The sequence below is a fragment of the Ctenopharyngodon idella genome, chromosome 23 (genome assembly GCF_019924925.1).
Source record: "Ctenopharyngodon idella isolate HZGC_01 chromosome 23, HZGC01, whole genome shotgun sequence".
Classification (NCBI taxonomy): domain Eukaryota; kingdom Metazoa; phylum Chordata; class Actinopteri; order Cypriniformes; family Xenocyprididae; genus Ctenopharyngodon; species Ctenopharyngodon idella.
In genome coordinates this window covers 21,502,062-21,523,784 of record NC_067242.1, presented here as the reverse complement: position 1 = coordinate 21,523,784, position 21,723 = coordinate 21,502,062, and the positions used below count along the sequence as shown (strand labels likewise).

Genomic DNA, 21,723 nt, shown 5'->3' with positions numbered 1-21,723 from the left:
AAATTGAGTGTCGTCAGCGAAGCAATGATAAGACAAGCCATATCTCTGAAAGATTAAGTCCAGAGGAAGCATATACACTGTAAATAGTAAAGGTCCTAAAATTGACCCTTGAGGAACCCCACATAATAAAGGAGCTGATGTAGATGAAAAATTTCCTATATTAACAGAAAATGTTTATTTTAGATATGTCATCTTTTAGTAGGCAAACCACTTAAGGGCCATCTCCTGAATGCCAACCATACACTGCAGACATTTAAAAAATGGTTTTAAATACGACATTGTGAATATAGAAATGTGAAATGGTAAAAGAATAAAATAGATTTATGTATAAAAAAAGAATATAAAGAATTCAGAATTAGTTTTTTAATACAAAATAATATTTTAAGTAGTATTTAAAATAATATTTTAAGAAAAACTAACATGATTAAAAATTCTCTGTTAAAGTCGGCATGAAATGGAAGCTGCGATAGTCTTTTCTTCCCTATTGTGATATATATCTGAGTGAAAGGGCTTCTTAATTAAACAAGAAAAAAAATGTAGGGCAGGACTTGATTTTGTCCATCAGGAATTGATTGAATCGTTGGATTGTTGTGGTTTGCCACTCCTGTGATCTCATGTGAGTTACAGGTTGTCCCGCAGAGATGCCGTTGCAAGAGGGAGGGGAAGTTATTTTGATTAAAGTTTACGAGTGCACATGAAATAAAAAAAAGAAAAATGATAAATCATTTAACACGTTATCAGAGAATAGATGTTGTTGCAAGGAGGGAAAGTTAATTAAAGGTTACGAGTGTACATGAAAAAAAGATAAATCATTTAAAAAAAACACTGCAATATTTTATTAAAAAAAAGAATTGCTTTTTTGATTTCATGGTAAATTTAAAGGCACAGTATGTCATTTTTTGCCACTAGAGGTCACATTTTCAAAACAACAAAGGTGTAGCTTGGTGACGCTGTGAAGGATCATGGAATGATGGGGGTTGTCATCTTCACCTCCACTGCCAATGGAAATCAATCTGACGGGACAAATCATGTTCATGGATGAGGTAATGAAATAAAGTTTTATAACCGTTACATTTAATCACATGATTTTATCTCATTCTAATGAATTAGCCACAAGTAATGTAATGTTTAATGCTAAATTACTACTCATATGTCACTTTATTTGTCGAATTAAACGTTGGGGTAACAGAGCGCAGTTTCACGTGTTCAAAACAATCATACTAAAAGTAGGCTACATTTGAACATACCCACAGCATTTGCAAAAAGTCTGATCTACTATTAGAGTTGTCAAAAGTACCGACTTCGGTACCACGTCGGTACTGAAATTTTAAAAATGTGACGCATTGAGCGCTGCTGAGCGGATTCGTAAACACCTCTGAATGGCCATTGTGTTGACGCTCTCATCAGATATGTCTGTGATTGGCTTCAATGATCAACACTTCAAAAACGGAACTGTCCGCTGATAGACGCTTGCTTTCAAACGCTCCCACTTTCAAATTCAAACAGAGGTGCTTATGAATCTGCTCGACAGTGCTCAAAGCGTCACATTTTTAAAATTTCAGTCAGTACTTTTGACTCTACTTGCTATTTATGTATTACACATACTGTATTTAATTACACTATCATAGACTTGTTCATCAGAATTGTTAAACAGTGTTAGGAAATGCCACGCCGATATTGATCCTCATTTTATTTCTCCTCTTGTCCAAAACTCTTCTTGGGTCATTTGATTCACCCATTGCCATGGTTTCTACAGCAGTAAAAGCAGGGATAACACGGACATGACGCCATTGGCATTACACTGGTTAAAATTGTGAATTTCTCTGGATTTAAACGTTGTTGGAAACATTTGGGATACACAAGTAAGCAACATATAACACTGTGCTAGAGTTTTTTGGATATTTTAATGCAAAAGTCTTACATATTGTGCCTTTAAGCATCCCTCTTGAACTGGATTAGCATAAAACATAAAGCTGCATAGGCCTAATATATTTGTATTGTTTTTATATTAGCTAAATTTCTCAAATAACTCAAGCCAAACAAAACAAAGACTATAACACCTAACTGCATTCTAGCATGCAGCCATGTGATCGAGAGTGTTTATAAAAGGGCTACAATAATCTGTCACCTTTTGAGAGACTATGAATGAATGGGTGATCCAGTGAACGTCCCAGTTGTGTCACACTGAACAGCTTGTGAATAGAAAAGCTTCATTCAGCATATAGCATGAACAGGAAAGATTCCAGAAACCTTTAAATCAAGGGGAAAACATTGGCATTTGTGCTCCAACAGATTTTGCTTTAAATACTAACATTTTTTTAACGGATACAAAACCCCAAGATAGATAAAAATCAGCTACAGACTGAAGAAGCCTTTAAAGCCTTTTTATTTGTATTGCTCAGCAGTAAAAAGTACAGTTTATGTGCTACAAAAGATTAGACATGATTCATAATATGTGAGAGCAGTTTTTTTCTTGTCAGCTGAGCAATTACCGCCCCCTCTGCTTACATATCTAAAACTCATGCCAGCACACAAAAAAGGACGGAAACAATGAAAAAAAATAAAATAAAAAATACATATAAAACAATATATAAAAATCTGCTAAGCACACAGAAAAATAAAATGAGATATGTAAAGAAAAAATGATGATATGGTCTTAAAACATGTTACCAACCTTAGTGGCGCATAGTCAAAGAAAGTACAAAATAAAATAGTTAATCTGTATGTCTTTATATCTAACAATTACACTCTATTACATCCAGTGATATCATTGACATTCATCTAAAAAACTGTACAATACAGCAGTAAGCACTGAGAATCAAAGAGAAATATAAGGAATTCATTTTGGTCTCATTTATTCTCTTCAGTGTTCACACAAGGGACAGAGAGATAGACAGACAGAACCACAAGCACACTCATTCACCCTTCACTAAGAAAAACATGTGTCTTCTAACAAAATATATATATTCAGCCAACCTGTGAAGCAATAATAGTGCCATTTTCATCAGAGCATGACGTAGCAAATAAACAAATACAATGGTTTATTTAAAAAAAAAAAAAATGCATTTCCACTACAGTTATACAGTATAATGCTTAGCCCTGCTAAGTTGAACACAAACACATACAATATGAACATATATGATGTGAAATGTGGAGCACAGTAACATTACCATACAAAGGGCTTTGTAAGAGGCATGTCATTGGCATTTAAGCATTTTTTCTACTTGCTTGTGCAACTGTCGACGTGAATTTTAGGGTGGTAGGGTGTAACAACGAAATCTTGATAGAAACAAAATCCTGTTTCATATCTAGTCCAAAGACACACATACACCTCAAATCAGAAAAGATGCATGCAACAAGACATTTACACACATGAAAACATCTCAGACATCTAAGGAATGGGACAATGGTTGTTTTGTCTTTTGGCTGGTGACTCATCTGGGGACAATCATCTCAGAAAGTCATGATTCGTCCTCCATCAAATGCAAACAGGCAATCAACTCAAGTTCCTCCATGAGGGACGCGAGGGTTGCTGCAGTACCCATCCCAGAACCGTTCCAGAATCAATGCCCTTTACCCCTGCATCCCCTTACATACGGAATTCAAGTGCGGCAGGCTTTTTAAGTAATCGTATTAAGTATTTTGGGTAACGTCACACAAGCATCCTTACACCACGCGCCATGTTTCTCAGCACTTTGCACCACCAAAGCCACTGGAACATAAGAGCAACAACACTTACTGTTTTTATTCAAAAAAGACATAAAAACCCTTATCACAACAAAGCATTGGTAGAAAATCCACATCAGAAAAATATGCAAGGGTTCCCCCTCATAGTAAATAGCATTTGTTCTTTTTTGTAATATTCTTTCAGCTCCTTGAAACCAGTTTCATATATAAACCGCAGTCTCTGAAGGTTCACCACATATATGTATATATATATATATATATATTTATTTATATATATTCTTAAAAAATGCAAGCAAATAAAAGAGAGAGGAAAATCCTCAGGGATTTTGTCTCCTTTTAATATAGTGTGTTTAGATATCAGAGGCCTTGTCTCTGTTGATAAAGAGAGTCTCTTGGCAAAAGGGGTTAACCAGAACCACGCCACTGTCGCTGTAGTCACCATTAGGGGGCAGACACGTCTCTTGTTCCTGAAACACAAAGAAGAACATTAGCACTGTATACTTGGCTAACTAAAAGCTAATCACTCAAGAGCAGCTGCTACAGAGCTAAATACAATTAAGGTGAAAGGAACAGGTAATCTTTTTAGGATCTATGTTCAACTTCTTGTAGACACAAATGTGCATTTCTATGGTGTAGTGATTGAGCTCTATCGCCATGGAGACAGCATGTGTGAAATAAATGGGAGGAAATGAAGGAAGAAGCAGGTTAAATTGCACCTGTGGGGGAAGACAACTAGGCCTAATTATAAGGCTCTAGATTCTGAGACGTAATGTATGTGTGGTTACACATAATGGGAATTCTCCTTCAGACATCAAAATGAATCCATCCATCCAACTATCTTCAAATCTATCTAAAAACTGGGGGACTACAAAAAATTGAGAGTAGGATAAGATAAAATAGTCAACTGAAAACACTGATATAGAGGAAAATTGAGGATAAAGGAATAAAGAAAGGGAGTGGATGTCTCTGTTGCAGTAAAGGAAGATATGAACACCTTAGTCACCGGCATCCAAAACATGATTCTTCTTCATCATCATCATCATCATCATCACACTCCTGTCAGAAAATGCCAGCAAGCAGGAAAGTAAAGGTTGAAAAAAGAAGCATGGAGAGGTGGAAATGGAAAATGTCAATGAATGGATGATGGTAACAATCTGACAAAAGAGATAAACTATTGAGTGTTTTTAAAATTAGATATCTGGTCTCTGGACACCAGGTGGCGATATTTAACATGAATGGGAAATCATGCTAAATCACTCTCAGTTACCATTAAAGGGTTAGTTCACCCAAAAATGAAAATTTTGTCATTTATTACTCACCCTCATGTCGTTCCACACCTGTAAGACCTTCATTCATCTTCAGAACACAAATTAAGATATTTTTGATAAAATCCGATGGCTCAGTGCGGCCTGCATCGCCACCAAGATCATTTCCTATTTTAATGCCCAGAAAGCTACTAAAGACATATTTAAAACAGTTCATGTGACTACAGTGGTTCAACCTTCATATTATAAAGCAACGAGAATACTTTTTGTGTGCCAAAACAAAAAACAAAATAGCTACTTTATTCAACAATATCTAGTGGCGATTTCAAAACACTGCTTCATGAAGCTTCAAAGAATCAGTTGATCGGAGCGCGTATCAAACTGCCAAAGTCACGTGAACTTGAAATTTTGAAACACTTAAGACATAATGAAGCCTCGTTTACAGAAATCACGTGATTTTGGCACTCCGAACCACTGATTTGAAACAAAAGATCCGTAAAGCTTTGAAGCTTCATGAAGCGGTGTTTTGAAATCGCCCATCACTAGATAATGTTGAATAAAGTCTTTTTTTTTTTTTTTTTTTTTTGGCACACAAAAAGTATTCTCATGGCTTTATAATATTAAGGTTGAACCACTGTAGTCACATGAACTGTTTTAAATATGTTTTTAGTACCTTTCTGGGCACTGAAAAAGGAAATGATCTTGCTGGCAATGCAGGCCTCACTGAGCCATCGGATTTTATCAAAAATATCTTAATTTGTGTTCTGAAGATGAACGAAGGTCTTACGGGTGTGGAACGACATGAGGGTGAGTAATTAATGACAGAATTTTCATTTTTGGGTGAACTAACCCTTTAAGTGAGCTTTTTAAGCACATATTAGTTGTATCCCAAATGATGCACTATGCACTTATACACTATGTACTCATCCGTGTAGTGTGTGAATTTTATAAGGTTATTTTGTCATTCAGCATCAGAGTCTGATAGCCCCTCCCCTCCGATACGTAATAAAAGCTGCAACAGTTGAGTGCATGAAGTGTCCAACATTCCACACTTTTTCCGTTAATTTAGTGCACCATCCGGGTATTTAAAGTGCACTTTTTCCTTTTGGAATTTTCAGTGTGAACACTACATAAATACGTGAAATGGTACGCACCTAATGTCTAGATTGCAATGATTACACTTGCAGGTGTGTGACGATACATTTAGCTAATGAGACGAGACGATACACGATATTGGGTTCACAAGACGAGACAATATTTTAACACTATTTTTAAGGAATCTTCAATATGACTGCAAAAATATTTTATTTTCGGCCTTTTATTCGACCGAAAGTCACAAAATGCAAATCAATGCAGGTGCATTTTGAAATGTTTTAACTAATCTAGGGCTGACTAATGATTATTTAGGTTTTTGAAGAATTAGTTGATTATTTTGACGATTAATCGTGTCATCAGATATTTTTTGTGGTAATAAAAATAGATGTGAAAAATAGCCTTTAAAATGACTTGAGATACATAATAACATTGAGACAATAATAATTGTTTCAAATAAAGAGCCCAATTTACAAACAGCTTGCTCCAGTGAAAAACCCTCTTTTGGTGTTAAAAAACTACTGTCAGGATTTAACATTACTAAAGACACAAAGTGAAAAATTAGCTCTGAAATAGTGTTACTTTCAGATGCAAAATTTATGGCAGGAGAGTATTTAAATGAATCATGCAAAGTGATTTACTAAGGTTTGCGCTAGTCAATTTACTGGTATTTGCACCATTATTTACCACCCAAAAAAAAGCATGTCTTAAACCAGACGCTAATTTGCGCTGCTCTTGGTAGATTGCGTTGGTCATTAAGGAAATGATCCGTCTACGTCTGTGTTCTTTAAAGGTGCAATAGGACATTTTCAGAGAGGCTAGCAATAGCGAGCTTGCTTTCAAATCATAACATCCCACCCTCCCTTTAAAGCGCTCTCCAAAGCCACGCCTCCTCCAAAACACAGGCACGCACAGCCAGTGTTGTCAAGTCCGCAGTTTTCCTGCAGAACTGGGCTACTTTTACACTGTTGCCGCAGGTTGTTTTTCATGTCCAAGGGTTGAAGCGACCCCAAATAACATGATATTTAGCCTCTGGAATACGAATTTTACCAGGGAAACCCCACCAAAAACAGATTTTTCCCCCCGGAACGTGATTTTTACCGGGGGAGCCCCCTGAAACACGATTGGGCTAGTTTTGGGCTAGTTTTGAGTAGCAACTAGGCGGGTTTTGTTGTGAAAACTTGGCAAACCTGCACACAGCTGCTCTTGGCAAAGCATCACAAGAGATGGCGTTAAACTACCTCTCAAAGCACATAACATTATGATAATAATGAGGATGTAAACCGCTCTGTTTAGAATGTCACGAGTTGCCATCTCTTAATTATGGTAGTTATGATGTGAACGCAGCATATCCCATTGTTTTGATTCGGTAGGAACTGTAAAAGGTGGCTGCTGTTTGTTTGCGGTGCTCCGTGACTAAGGTCTGTCTGTATAAACTCTGCATACCATGAAACGCACTGATGACGCATGATGTCTGCGCTAACAGGGTGCACGAGGGTATGTAAAAACATACGTTGACAGGCAGGTAGGACATCATATTTCATTCAGACTGAATATAATGATTGGATGAACATTTTATGGTCCTACACCTTCCACAGATAATATATATTTATAAAAATACATTTAGTCAATTTAACATAGTGATGCTATCAAGATATTAGGAGGCTTTCAACAAGTATAACAAAAAATGTTTCCGTAAAAAAAATCACCTGTTGTACCTTTAATTTGCATGTTGTCAGTAGATCATGCACAGAACTTGCCACTCCCATCGGCACTTTTTTGGAATTGTGCTCTCATGCTAGTTTGTCCTGTTTAGTAAATCTGGCCCAAAGTATCAAAAGGAAGCAATTTTATGATATCATTATGTACTATAACAAATGCCTGTGGAGGGTGATTGTTGTTGTTACACTCTACAGCATGATCAAATCCTTGTTTAATATTGGCCAAACAACATTTAATACAAATGTCCACTTAAAGGCACAATATGTAATTTTTCAAGGTCGCCTTTTCAAAACAAAGGCGTAGCTTGATGACACCGAGATTGAGCGTGGAATCATGGGAGATGTCATCTTCACCTCACAGTCGGTGGAAAAGAATTTGACAGGACATTGTTCATGTTCATGGATGAGATTATTAACGTTACTGTAGGATGAAGCAGAGCAGGGCCAAGTGCTGTGAGAGCTGAACAAGGCCACTGGAGCGGTTGCTAATGAGAGACGAGTGCGTTACACGGCTGGAGAGCAGCGGAACTTTCATTATGCCACATAATGCTGGAAAATCAAGAAAACGAGATTCAAACAATAAGACTAAACGTGTTGAGCTATATAACAATTATTCATTTTCTGTCTAGAAATATATCCAAACAGTTGTTCCCTTGTCTAATAAAACATATAATATATTAAAGCGTCTTTGGTGTTTCCATGGTTTCTATAAAATAAAACCAGAAATCGAGGGTAACGCAGATATGGTGTCATTAATAGGCGACGCACGGACATGGTCCGTGTTCTGGTTAAAATGGCTAATTTCTCTGAATTTAAACATTCTTGAAAACATCTGGAATAATGTAAGTACACAAGTCAACAAAATATATAACACTGTTCTAGTGTTTTTTTGGATATTTTAATCCAAAAATATTACATATTGTGCCTTTAATCTTTAATATTTGGCCATTTCTTTACGATAGAAATGCTACAGCCACTGTAATATCTTGAGCAAGAACATGTGGACATCAAAACATACAGAGCGAGGGTTTTTACTTTTCTTTTGAAATCGTGATGAACAACAATTTGCATATTTAGAAACCTATTGATGTATTATCCCGTGTTGGCATAGGTTTATAAATGATTTACATTACAAATCTGTTGAAATGTCACATGTTGCATTCCCAGATGAACGTTATAAGCAACCCAAACTCACAGCATATATGCCGAGATGGAGTTTGTTAACCGAGCTGCTGAGATGCGCGTCAGCTGAGATGTATTTCCAAAATGTAAATAACCCGCAGCACATATATTTATTAATTGAATCGCAGCCTTTGTGATTTCACAATAGCTCTATCCTATATTATGATTTTAAATGGTTTTAATATATCGTGCAGCTTTAGAAAATGGTCTAATAATGCGCTTCATGGATTTTGCTACAAACTCAACTCCCTCGTCACACACCTATTTCATGATAGAAAAATAGAAAGCCATCTATTTTTGTGCCATTCAGCCAGATATTTTATTCAGATGATCATTCATAGAGTAAATCATATGAACAGCAAACATTTTCTGTTCATAAAAGCATAAAGTTAAATGAAAGGTTAATTGTTGTAAATGGCAAAAACCATAAAAACGTACTAAACATTCTTCCATTTTTGTTGGCCTTTTTTGTTAGTGAAATGATGAAGTCAAAATGATGGAGAAATGAGGGAGGAACAGGATCATGAAATGTTGCAAGCTGGAATCGAACCCAAATCAACCACACAAACACCACCATATCAGAGCACATGTATTAACCGCTGGACATTCTGGGGTTTGGTTAGAGCCTTAGGAATTCACCTAATCAGTTGTGCTGCATCCCAATTCACCTGCTTATATACTATGCACTGAAGTATGTACTCTGTGAAAAAAGTACATACTTCTGAGTGTGTACCAGAAGACTTGGTAAGTTTTGGGATATGCTACCCACATTATAATCACATCTTTAAAGTCGGCATGAAATGGAAATTCACTTCTCTTTTCCAATTGCGTATTATTGGTCTTAGTGTGAATGATTCATCCATGCATACATTCCTTTTTTTTATCGACCTCATAATTTTTTTTATTCAAATATCATAACGCGATCTTCCAGTGAAACAACAGACTTCTCTAAGGTTGTTTGTGCCAGTTAAGTTGTTTTTTTCTTCTCCAAACATTCACTCAGTTGTACATCACAAAACAGAAGAAAAGATCTGATGCTACTTCCGTTCCGTTTTAGATCACGGCTTTAAACACAAAACCAGTGGCTAAAATGTCTTCTGGGTGTCTGTCAGTACCTCAGTCTCTAGTGATTGTATCTCGCGTGGGAGCTCCACAGCATGGCGGGTGAAGTAATCCATGGTGATGGCGTCGTTCCAGTAGCTCAAGTTGTTCTCCTGAGTAGCTGACTTCTTCTTTTTCCTCATACAACATACAGTAAGTAGCACGGCTGAAGAGAAGAAGACATGAATTAAAAGATTAATATTCAATATATGACTCCATTTTAGCTTTAAGACCACATAAATCACTTCTCAATTTTGTATGATGTGCTCCAGAAAGTTGTAAGCAAAATATACTAAGCCACAAAGGGAATATTATGTTATCCTGCTTCTTTGGAAAAGTTCCTGTCAGAAATGATGGCAGAAAGCACAAGTTTTCAAAGCTGGAGGAAGTGTGATATTGGTTACTCACAGCATGAGGAGACAGGCACGCTAATGGCAAGAACAAACCACACAATGTCCATTTTGTCCAGGCAGATGGTGTTTTTTTTTTGAGGAGGACTCCGCGCAGGACCCGACTGGTTTCCAGACCCCCATGGGCCTTCTGTGGTGGCTGGGACCTGCCTGTTCATGAAGCTCCCGCTAGCTGTGGAGGGTGCCTCTGATGTGTCCGAATCATTCGCTGCAGGCCATGAGGCTCCAGTGCTGTTGACAACGTCTGTGACATTAATCAGGGGGACAAGAGAATCAGTGGTCATCAATTCCACATAGCTTCCATTCTCCATTAAAGAAGTGGGATTGGATGTGGTAATTCGGTTGGAAGGTGGGGCGAGAGCTGGGGAAGGAGACTGGATGCCAGTTTGTGCCAAAGCCAAAGGGAGAGTGGGATTCTCTGTTGAAGACACGTCACGTGATGTAATGGCGTGCTGTGGAGCCGACTTGTTCGAGTTCTGCCCTTTGTGGGTTTTTAATTTTGAAAATAATGAAGGATGCTGTATGGGATCAGTGGGGTCCCCTTCTCCCATCTCTCCAGTGTCTCGGGTCTCTGAAAGGCCCTTGGCACCAGGGGCCACATTACTTTCAGTCCCTGAGAAAAAAGAAAGACCAGAGCCAGAATTTGTGGTTTGGTTTCCAAACTGGTTCACTGGCTTTCTACTGATTGTACTCGGCTTATCGGTATTAGTGCTAAAGTTCTGGACATGGACTCTGGTGAACATACTTCCAGAGGTCAGTTGGGGTGCTTCTGAAAGAGGGATTCGAGGTGGTGCCTGATCCCTGGGGTGGACCCCTACAGTTGATGTCTGATCTACGGCAGAAGGTACAGTGGTCTTCGGTGTCTGGAATGGGTGTACAGTAGTGGGTCTAAGGATGGCTTCTAGAGAGGCCAGTGCCTGTGTGTGCAGATCCCCAGTGCTAGAACCCTCCTGCCAGCTCAAGGGCCCCGGTGAGAGGGTGGCAAGGGTTCTGCTGCTCGTTGACATGGAGACAAGGTCCCGAGGGGTTTGGCTGGGGTGAAGCTCCTCTGCAGAGAACACCAGCCCAACTGGCACAAACAGAATCAGTAGAACACCTGAGAAAGGAAAACAGACAGTGAGAGGAATGTAGACATATTTCTTTTATGCAAAATACCAAATCTCACCGCACCAAGGAAACATATCCTTCAAGCTTTATTAGTCCATAATGAGGTTCTTAAAGGACCATTCAGAGATGAGTCAAGGAACAGTTATAAACAATCTGAATGTTGGTATGGTTACTAAATGGGTGGGGACCCTACTTTATGGTTCAAAATGGTGTTTTATGTCTCCATACACAAAAACATATATCTTTTGTTCTATGACACCTGATGATCAGAGTGAGGTCATTGTTTCATCTGCATGCCATTTTAGTTGCTATAGAAACTAAAAGATGGAAGGCAGTGAGAGATGAGAGAACAACATCACAAACAATATCAAGAAGACATCTGAGTCTGAGTCAGTTCAATACCAGTTACTGAGCAATCGTCATTGTTGTGTTACCTGTAGGTGTTCAAAATGTGACAATCATGTGAAATGCGTTTCATGCTATACACACAGAACCCTTCTAAGCCTCTGTTTTATCCAATAATCAGACCAAGGCTAATCACTCTGGAGCTGCAGGAAAATTACATCATGACATCACTGATTGGCTGACTGCACCACAAAAACAAAAACAGTCCCAAACCCTCCACACGAATTGTGACGTCAAAAGCAGCATTGTAGAACCGGGTAATTGTAGAACAGAAGTTTGTTCCAATCATTAAACCTGTTGTATATCCTCTTTCTCATATTAGTACAGTAGCCTATATGTAGCATGCTGTATTTTCCTTTGGCTGGTTAGCATTGTCTAGTTAGCCGCTGTTTAAAGGCGCTGTAAAGGTGATGATATACGGGGCAACTTTTTGAGCAATGTTGCCGGGCAATGTTGCTTGGGCACTTTCCCATTGAGAATGAGCAACAAATTTCTATCTGGATACTTTAGATTGGTCGTGGGCAATTTTTTGAGATCCTCCAATCAGAATGCTGGCAGCCGATCACGTGACCGGCTTGGAGATTTCAGAAAAAAATTCGAACAAGATGGCGGCCTCTCAGCGGCAGTGGAGCAAAGAAAAGGAGTGTGAACTTATATCTTTTTATGCTGGTAAGTTGTCATGTATCAACCCAAAACAGGGAATTTACCTTATTTAATGCTTAAAATACCAACAGGTGTCTAATTTAATGTGCGTAGGCTGTAATTTAGCCATCGAATGTTTTAAGTTAAATACTAAAAAGACGCATTTTGTTTAACATCTGTAGCGGCATAGGCTGTAGGGCATATGGCACATACAAGCAGCTTTTGACGCGATCGACGCAGGTTCGAATCCAGCTTTTGCCAAACTCGCTCTTCTTCCTTTTCCCACCACAAATCAGATCAGAAAGACATTTATATTTAATAAAAACAAAAACAATATTTGAAAAGTTTAAATAAAGTGACTAACAAGTGTTTAAAAAAATTATTGAGTTGGCAATAGATTTGCTCCTCTCTGATTGGTTGCTGCCAACTGTTTGTTGCCCTAAGTAGTGTCTCACCACCAGGTTGCCCGTTGATGGCAACTTTGCCCAGCATCATTGCTCAAAAAGTTGCCCCGTATATCATCACCTTTACAGCGCCTTTAAACAGCGGCTAACTAGACAATGCTAACCAGCCAAAGGAAAATACAGCATGCTACATATAGGCTACTGTACTAATATGAGAAAGAGGATATACAACAGGTTTAATGATTGGAACAAACTTCTGTTCTACAATTACCCGGTTGCATTAATCAACAACAAGACAGCAAGATGATCGGGTAAATGTTTAGTGGATCAGGAGTTTCCTACCAATCAAAAGCCACCCATGCTAAGTAAGCAGTGAAGAGAGATAAACAGACAGTGCTTCATTCAAGCGCTAATGCTAATTCATGATTACCATATCAAACATGAGCATGCCCATGCTAGAAACCTTCATGGCTATGATGACAATATGATCATGCTGATTTTAAAGTTCACCACCACAGTATATAAGAATTGAAGATATTTGCTGTGTCCTGTAATATCAAAAGGTATTACATCTCCCATCCAGCCATTCCAATCCAGCATAGCATTAATAAAACATCACCCTGTGAATAAAACATGAATCATTGCTTATTTCACAACAAAGTGCCGCGTTTAGATCAGACACTAGCTCTTAAGCTCGCACCCACTGTACACATCCTCAACAGACTCCCAGAGTGTTTAACAAGCCGTGGATCTGAAGGTTCACACAGCCACTGAAATCATCTGAACATCAGCTCCCTGGTCCAATGTAAACACACCGCTGTCCTATTAGCAACGTTGTGTTTTATAATTTATCATTTCAAAAATGTTAAAAGTTTGGAAATAGCTTTCAAGTCTCTTAGCATCAAAAAAATCTGTGATTAATCAGTAGTTTGTATTGAGTTTTTATCTTGGCATTTTGATGGCTTGTCTGTTCCCTCTGGATTGTGTTCTGTTAATACAGTAATTGGATGATCATTCAAAAATTATGTGTTATATCAAAGATTAGCAAATGGGAAAATCAGAAGCCAACAAACTCAGAGATTGCATCATTACAGACAAAATGCTTGCATGCTAATCTTACCGTTTCTGCTATGGTATAGTATACTAGCATATGCAGTACAGAATTATATAGACTAGCATACTCTGCATGAAATGTCTAACATTTCACACCACATTTTTGGTTAAGTACATTATCCAGGTATTTGAAGTGCACAATTTTCAGTGTGAATACACTACTCACACTTTATACTACAAAATGGCATAGAATAGTGCATAAGTACCTTTACTACCTTTACTATTTCTGCCACATGCGTGACGGGTCTTTTTTTTTTTTTCGTCCAAAGGCCTTAATAATAATAGAAAACAAAGATGTGACATCCAAAGTATTTAAGGTAGTACAAGATCTCTTTTATTGAATCCAAAAAGTTTTAATTATATTTTGCTACAAATAAAGGTATTTTAAAGGTTTTGAAGTGTCAAAAGGTCATTCGGTTTAACTGTCCAAAGGCCAATACAGCCATTTCATTTGTGAATAAAATATCTTAAAATGTAATAAATGTATATATTTTTTATTCTGGCATGATTTTATAACATCATATATCAACATAGTGCAAAATGGTATTAAAATTATGTAGAAGTAGTTGCTTTGTTATAAGAAAGAATGTCCGGAAAAATGAATTTCATTGATGTCATTCGGAGTAACCAATATAAAGAGACCATTTTGGATCAAGTCATGCAGTCATTATCATGTGACAGGATGTGACATCATTCAGACACCTGCAAAGGTCGTGAAGCAAAGTAACAAACTCTCTTTTAACTTTTTGAAAAATTCATGTTTTCACTTGCACATACGCATGTCCTGAAACATCAGGTCATTCGGAACAACCGCTATAAAACATGGAAAATGTGGTAATATTTTAAAAACCTGTACTAAATATAAAATGCTTGATTGTCCTTTTGCTAGCTAACTAGCTAGCTAGCTAGATATCAGTCTGTTAGCATTGTTTGAAAATATCATCATTCGGTATAACCAAATGTGTCATTCGGTAAAACTGAAATTTTGGTTAAACCGATTTACTTTTTTGGAGCCAAATTTTTTCCATCTTGTAAAAAATTACAAAAGTGTTGATTGATTATAAAAACCACATAATCTCATTGTTAATAAAACTTCAAAATTAATTATATCTCCATTATGTCTTTTTACACTTTTAAAAACCTTATTCGTCAATGACCCATGTACAGAAAATTATGGAATTATGTAGAATTCCTGTCCTTTCAAAAGTAATGAGTACAGTTCTAAATATTCATTTCTGCTCTTAAATACCTAGTTAACTGAGCTTCTCAATAAACTCTTTCAAAGTATCTTCTAAAGATTTGGTACTACTAAGGCAATCTTTGAAAAATCCAAAACTTTAGCAGACTCCCAGAAGTAGCGTTTCAGGCTGTTTTTGCAATTTGTCTGTGCAGTATACATCAGACCACATCAGTAAACAGACTGTGGGTGTTATGTCTGAGTCCCAAATTGACTATGATTGTTTAATATGTTGTTCCAGAAACAACAAAGGATGATCCAGGAACATGCCCAATTTAATAAACCACATTTTTAATAAATAATAAATCACGAGTGATGTACAGTATGTGTGTGGTTGTACCGTGTGTGTGTGTGTATGAATGGAAGTTAAAAAGAAGGCAAGAGAAAGTATCTGTCATATTACTATTTTTTGCTTTTAAAAACACTGGCATTACCAAGGTCATCTCCCATCTATCAATGAATGACTCACTCTCTAGTGACATTTATGCTCACACACACAAACACACACTCTTACACTCCTCTGACTCACAGTGTAATAGTGAGGGGGAGGCAGAGGAGCACAGCACATAATACATCACAGCACTGGGTGAAAACACACACTGGATACTTTGCAAGATGAGCACTGGACCATAAGGGGCATGTGGGTGTTAAATCAACTACAGGCACCTCTAATGCCCCAGTGCTTGATTTTTATTAAAACTACCATATATTAACTAACAGAATTATTATTATTATTATTATTATTATTATTGATGGATGCATTAAAACTGTCTGGGAAAATCTGTGTGTGTATTATTAATCAATGTCACACAGCATATGTGTGCGTGTACATGTAATGTCATGGCCAGAGAGGTGTAATTAGCCGGAGCAGCAGCACTATGCTGATGGAGTAAATGTCTAACCAGGTCTAACGCAGACAGAAAGGTCTGACCTCCCCCTTCATACAGAAACAGGAGAGGTGTTTGCAATGAAAGCAAATTGAAAAACCACTATAATGGAAAGTCCAGCAAAAAAGTGCTCAATTAAATGAACATCCTTTATGTAACGGAGTGAATGGTGCTGTAAAGAGAGGAGATGTGTGAATCTGAAGAGAGTGACAAGACACTAGGACTGCACAAAAAGGCTGAGAACCTGTAGAAAAACGTAAAATATAATGGAAAAGGCATATGCAAAAGTTCTTTGTTATTGTTCAGTAGATAAATTAGTTTGACAAGCTAGAGCTTGCACATGGAATGATTAACCTTGCCATAATTGCTTCCTCTGTTTCGGTGCTAAAAAATGACTTTCATTACAAAATTACATGCGCTGCCATCTGCCGATTTAAAATACAACACTCACAGATGGATTGGTGGTGAGTCTTTCTCTGACATAGAAATATATCACAGTTTTTGTTTCAGGTCTTTTATATTTTGGAACTTTCTTTAAAAAATAAAGAGAAAAAAAAAAGATTTATGAAAATGTCATGTTTCTCTGGAAGAAATTTAGATTTTTTATTTTTGAGAGAATTGCTGGGTTGCTTCAACCCATGTTTGGATCAAATATGGACAAACCCAGCCGTTGGTTTAAATTTTTAAAGTCCCCCTGTAGTCAATAATTTTATCCCTCAAAACTCATCTGATCACCAAAATCACATATTTAAACCTTTTTTCCTTGAAAAAAAATTTCTTAATGCCTTAAAGGATTAGTTCACTTTAAAATGAAAATTACCCCAAGCTTTACTCACCCTCAAACCATCCTAGGTGTTTATGACTTTCTTCTTTCTGATGAAACGAGTATGAAGCTCAAGAAAGTGCATCCATCATAAACGTTATAAAGTAAAATATCTAGCTTCCGCCAGACCGCCTTCCGTATTCAACTTACGAAGAAAGTGTAACACCTCTCACAGTTCAAAACACTTATGCTACGCAAGTTGAATAGGGACGGCATAGGATGTAGCATAAGCCTTTTGAACTGCAAGAGGCATTACACTTTCTTTTCTAAGTTGAATACGGAAGGCAGTCTGGCGGAAGCTAGATATTTTACTTTATAACTTGGTAAATATGGATATTTTTTATTACACAAACGCATCGCTTCACTTCAGAAGGCCTTTATTAACCGATAGTTTATGATGGATGGATGCACTTTCTTGAGTTTCATACTCGTTGATCCCGTTCGTCCCCCACAGACTGACAGAGAAAAATAGTTGAATAAAGTCTTTATTTTTGTTTTGTTTTTGCACACAAAAAGTATTCTCATTTAAGGTTGAACCACTGTAGTCACGTTGACTATTTTAACAATGTTTTTACTACTTTTCTGGACATTGAATGTGGTAATTTCATTGCTTTCAATGAAGGATAAAAAAACCTCTTGGATTTCATCAAAATATCTTAATTTGTGTTCTGAAGATGAACGAAGGTCTTATGGGTGTGGAACGACATGAGGGTGAATAATTAATGACAGAAATTTCATTTTTGGGTGAACTAACCCTTTAAGCACCAGTGAGCAGTTTACCAGTGCAGTTTAACCATAAGTGCCGTGTCAAAATCCAGCTAGGTTAGGATGCACTGCTCTAGTGGCCCTGAACCACAATCTTGATGATAATTTCCATCTGACATGCTCCCAGAAAGGGCGGAGGGGTTGCTAGGTATTAGGATGTATTATCACTCTTAAATTACATTCTGATTTATGATTAAGCCAAACTCTATCCATGGGCTCATGGAGAAATTGACAGAGGAAGTGGAATTTACGCAGTAAACATTCTAAATTAAAAGTCTTTGGAATGTTTAAATAGCCTGTGACATTCCTACTCCCGGTTTCACAGACAAGGCTTAAGCTAGTCCTAGACTAAAATGCATGTTTGAGGTGTTTTAACAGAAAGCAACTTGCACTGACATATCTTAAAATATGTCAGAGCCATTGTTTTGTCTCAAAATGCACACCAGTAATGTTTTTTCTAAGGCACATTTATAAAAGCTATTAAATGCCCTAATTGCATAATCCTGGCTTAATCAAAGCCCTGTCTGTCAAACCAGGACCTAATGTCATACATACTGTAGCTATGACATTAATAAATCACATGAAAGAACCATCCTGCTCACTGTGATCCTTGAACTGTCTGCAAGTCTCTCACATTAGAGCTGCAGATACTGAGATCTCAAATGGCCTCGACAGATTGTATGGGTTTACAGCTTATCTTCCCATCCATCATTCAATATTACACACTAACCTCACCTCCGGAGACAACGAGCCAAGATGGCATCTGCAGTATGAGGCTGCAACAGTGTTGACTGTCACAAGTAAAACATGGAGATGCTATGGTCTCATAACTGATCCCATCCCAAATGCAGCACGTTTTAATATGTGCAAATGACTTCAAAAGACATTTTACATTACACAAGTCATTTGGACTACTTTTATGGTACTTTTATACTACATTTTTGCCCTTTATGAAGCTTGACAGGCCCTGTTTTAAGACAACCTGGACATTCTGCAAATCATACAAAGGTAATCACTCTATACATGCTGGCTTTGCCTATCTCATCTTTTGCAGTGCCGTACATAGCCTTATGACGCTCTATGGTATAGGGAAATGGGGAAATCTGCATGTGTGGCAGAAGCTTTAAATGAGTTCCAGTTCACTACTGCACAGAAGAACCATTCCAATCTAAGGAACACCCGAAAATAGGACACAGTAGCAGACATCAGCATTAATGCTTTGCAGGGTGCACACATGCAGCGGAGCGGCGACATGTCCACTCTACATAATGAGCACCCAGTGGAAAATTGAACAAGCTTCCCTGTAGCAAGAACCACATCCTAAACACTGGTTCACGGTGATAAACTAGGCACTGAGTCAAGCAGAAAATGCATAAGGAAGGTGCAGGGAAAAGGGCTATTCTGGGTGTTTAGCCAAAGCATTGATTAGCACAGTGCTTTGCAGAGACACTCAATAACTGGCATGTCTGGCGGTTTCCCAAAAGAACAGATGTAAACACTGTTCTTTTGGTAATGAACCTTTATATCCTCCCATGACCCCTCGTTCTTTTATAAATGGTGTTTAATCTCTGTCACATTAATTGGTCTGGGAAACCAGCTGAAATTAGTATTCTGAAGCAGGTTACGCCTCTAACCTTGAGACAAAAGTTACAGCATAAGATGTACAAACCTTCTGAGACACATTTACACCTGGTGTTAACATCCATATCTGGGAAGAGTAATAACGTTTTTCTCTGCACATTAGTGTACAAAAAAAAATAAAAAATACACCACCATTCAAAAAATGGGCTAACGTGGCGTTGATTTCTTCTGCGGAGGCGGCGTTTCACCTAGATAGGCGCATTCCAGGATCAGTCGTTCGAAGCTTTTCTGAAACTTACAGTATATCTTATAGTACGATGACCACTTATATACTGTATCAAAAGCTCAAGGAAAAGTTGTTTTCCCAATTCATGACCCCTTTAAATTGATCAAAAGTAACATTAATGTTACAAAGGATTTCTATTTAAAATAAATGTTCTTTTGAGCTTTGTATTTATAAAAGTATCCTGAAAAAGTATGTATCACGGTTTACGCAAAAATGTAATAATAAATACATTTTTACTGTATTTTTTATTAAATAAATGCACCTTTGGTGAACATAAGAAACTTTTAGAAACATTTACAAACAAGCATTTTAAAAAAATCTTACCAACCCAAATTTTCGAATGGTATTTTGCCACCATGTATATCAATATAAATAAAATTAATCAATAAAAACATCATGTTTTTGAGAGGTAGCTATCACGACATTTTACATCCTGAACGAACCGTGGCTTTCCAAATTAACTGATATTTTTTTATTGGAATACCAGTTTTAAGAGACAAAATGATCTACAGAAATCTCTATGACAGAAAAATATGGCTCAAAAAGCTGCCATAGTCTCCTTTGTCTTCCAAATTTTAGCTGTTTACATGCTAATAGAGTGAGGTGCTAAATAAAATCTTTCTTTGACAGTTGCACAAAGGATTATTTTAAGCTATAAATGTGGACAAAACCAAAACAATGAATCCAACTAACAAATAAATTCCACTGTTGTCTCTTTGGGAGTTGCAGCCTTTAAAGTTAGGGATAGCTACCCCAGAGGATTGTGGGCCGCTTTGGGCACTTCCTGTGTTGAGGGAGGGGCAGGGTGTTGCAGATGTGAGCTCATTGATAAGGCGGGAACCATAACACCCTCTGATAATGCCTTCCTGTTTGTGATTTAAGTTGCGTTGGTCCTCTGCAATGCCTCTGAACTTTCGGATGTTTATCCAACCAGGAGGGTGGACGAACGAGGTGCTTTGGGCAACAAAGGAATCAATTTGTTTACCAAATACATCATGTCTGTCATTTAAAGGGGCACTAACAGATTACTTTGGCTGCACAGGAAGTAAACATTTTAAACAGGAAATTCTTAACACATAAGTAATATCACTGGGCTATTGCTGCTCAAAATAGTTGTGACAATGAAATAAAGGCTAGGCAGTGAAATGTTGCTTTGGGACTTTTGAAGGAGCATTCCTTTTAAATTCCAATTTAGGATGTTATTTGGCAAAAGCCATTTTATTCAAATAGCCCCACAATGCCATCTGTACGTCAGGGAGAACAGCAATCACGCAATAACCGCATGAGAAAGCCATCAGCTAAATTCAGTTTACTTTAAACAAATGGTGCCATCCACAGATGAGCATGCAGATGAACAGATAGACATGGAAGACAAACAAACTGACAGTGAGACAAAGAAGATTGCGCTTGTTATCAGTACTATTTCGTTTCAACACTAACTATGACTCATGAACTATACTCATTATATAACTAGCACACTTTGTGGCCAAAAGCAAGTGGACGCTCCCTTCTAATTAGAAGGTTTGGCAAAGACCTTTTAATTTCTGCAGCAAGTTGCTGTGATAAGAAGCAAACATGATGAACTAAACTGTAGGGGTTAAAGTAGCTGGTAACTAAAACTGTATGATTAAACCCCACAAAGGCTGATCTTTGAACTATCATCACCATGCCATCAAACAAAGCTCCTGACCTCAGGCCTCACCAGAGGGAATGTCCTTGTAACTCAATGCAGCAGAGTAGTAAGAGTAATTAATTAAATTTAATTGCATTTAATTATGATATTTAGTAGCTGAGCTAATCAACAAAATAAGGAATGTTTAAATTGTTTAAATTTACAAAATATTAGTAACCTACAATAACCAATGAAACCTTAGTATAGCCTGATCTAATTAATATTCATAGGTATTCATATGTAACATTTTAGAAATACGCTGAAACGTACAATATGGACAAATCGACAATATATATATATATATATATATATATATATATATATATATATATATATACACACA

General features: G+C 37.3%; 1 protein-coding gene across 5 annotated transcripts in view; it reads right to left on the bottom strand.

Annotated features, from left to right (window-relative positions):
- Positions 1 to 2,368: 2,368 nt before the first annotated feature.
- The window catches only part of tmem108 (transmembrane protein 108), a 68,772-nt gene continuing 49,417 nt past the window's right edge, over positions 2,369 to 21,723 (bottom strand). For all 5 annotated transcript variants that reach the window (XM_051882363.1, XM_051882361.1, XM_051882364.1 and 2 more), the window contains 3 exons: positions 10,457 to 11,554; positions 10,063 to 10,214; positions 2,369 to 4,154 (listed from right to left, as the gene is read on the bottom strand). In XM_051882363.1, the coding sequence (XP_051738323.1) occupies positions 4,038 to 4,154; positions 10,063 to 10,214; positions 10,457 to 11,554 (1,367 nt within the window). In that variant the 3' untranslated portion in view covers positions 2,369 to 4,037. The remainder of the gene's footprint in view (positions 4,155 to 10,062; positions 10,215 to 10,456; positions 11,555 to 21,723) is intronic.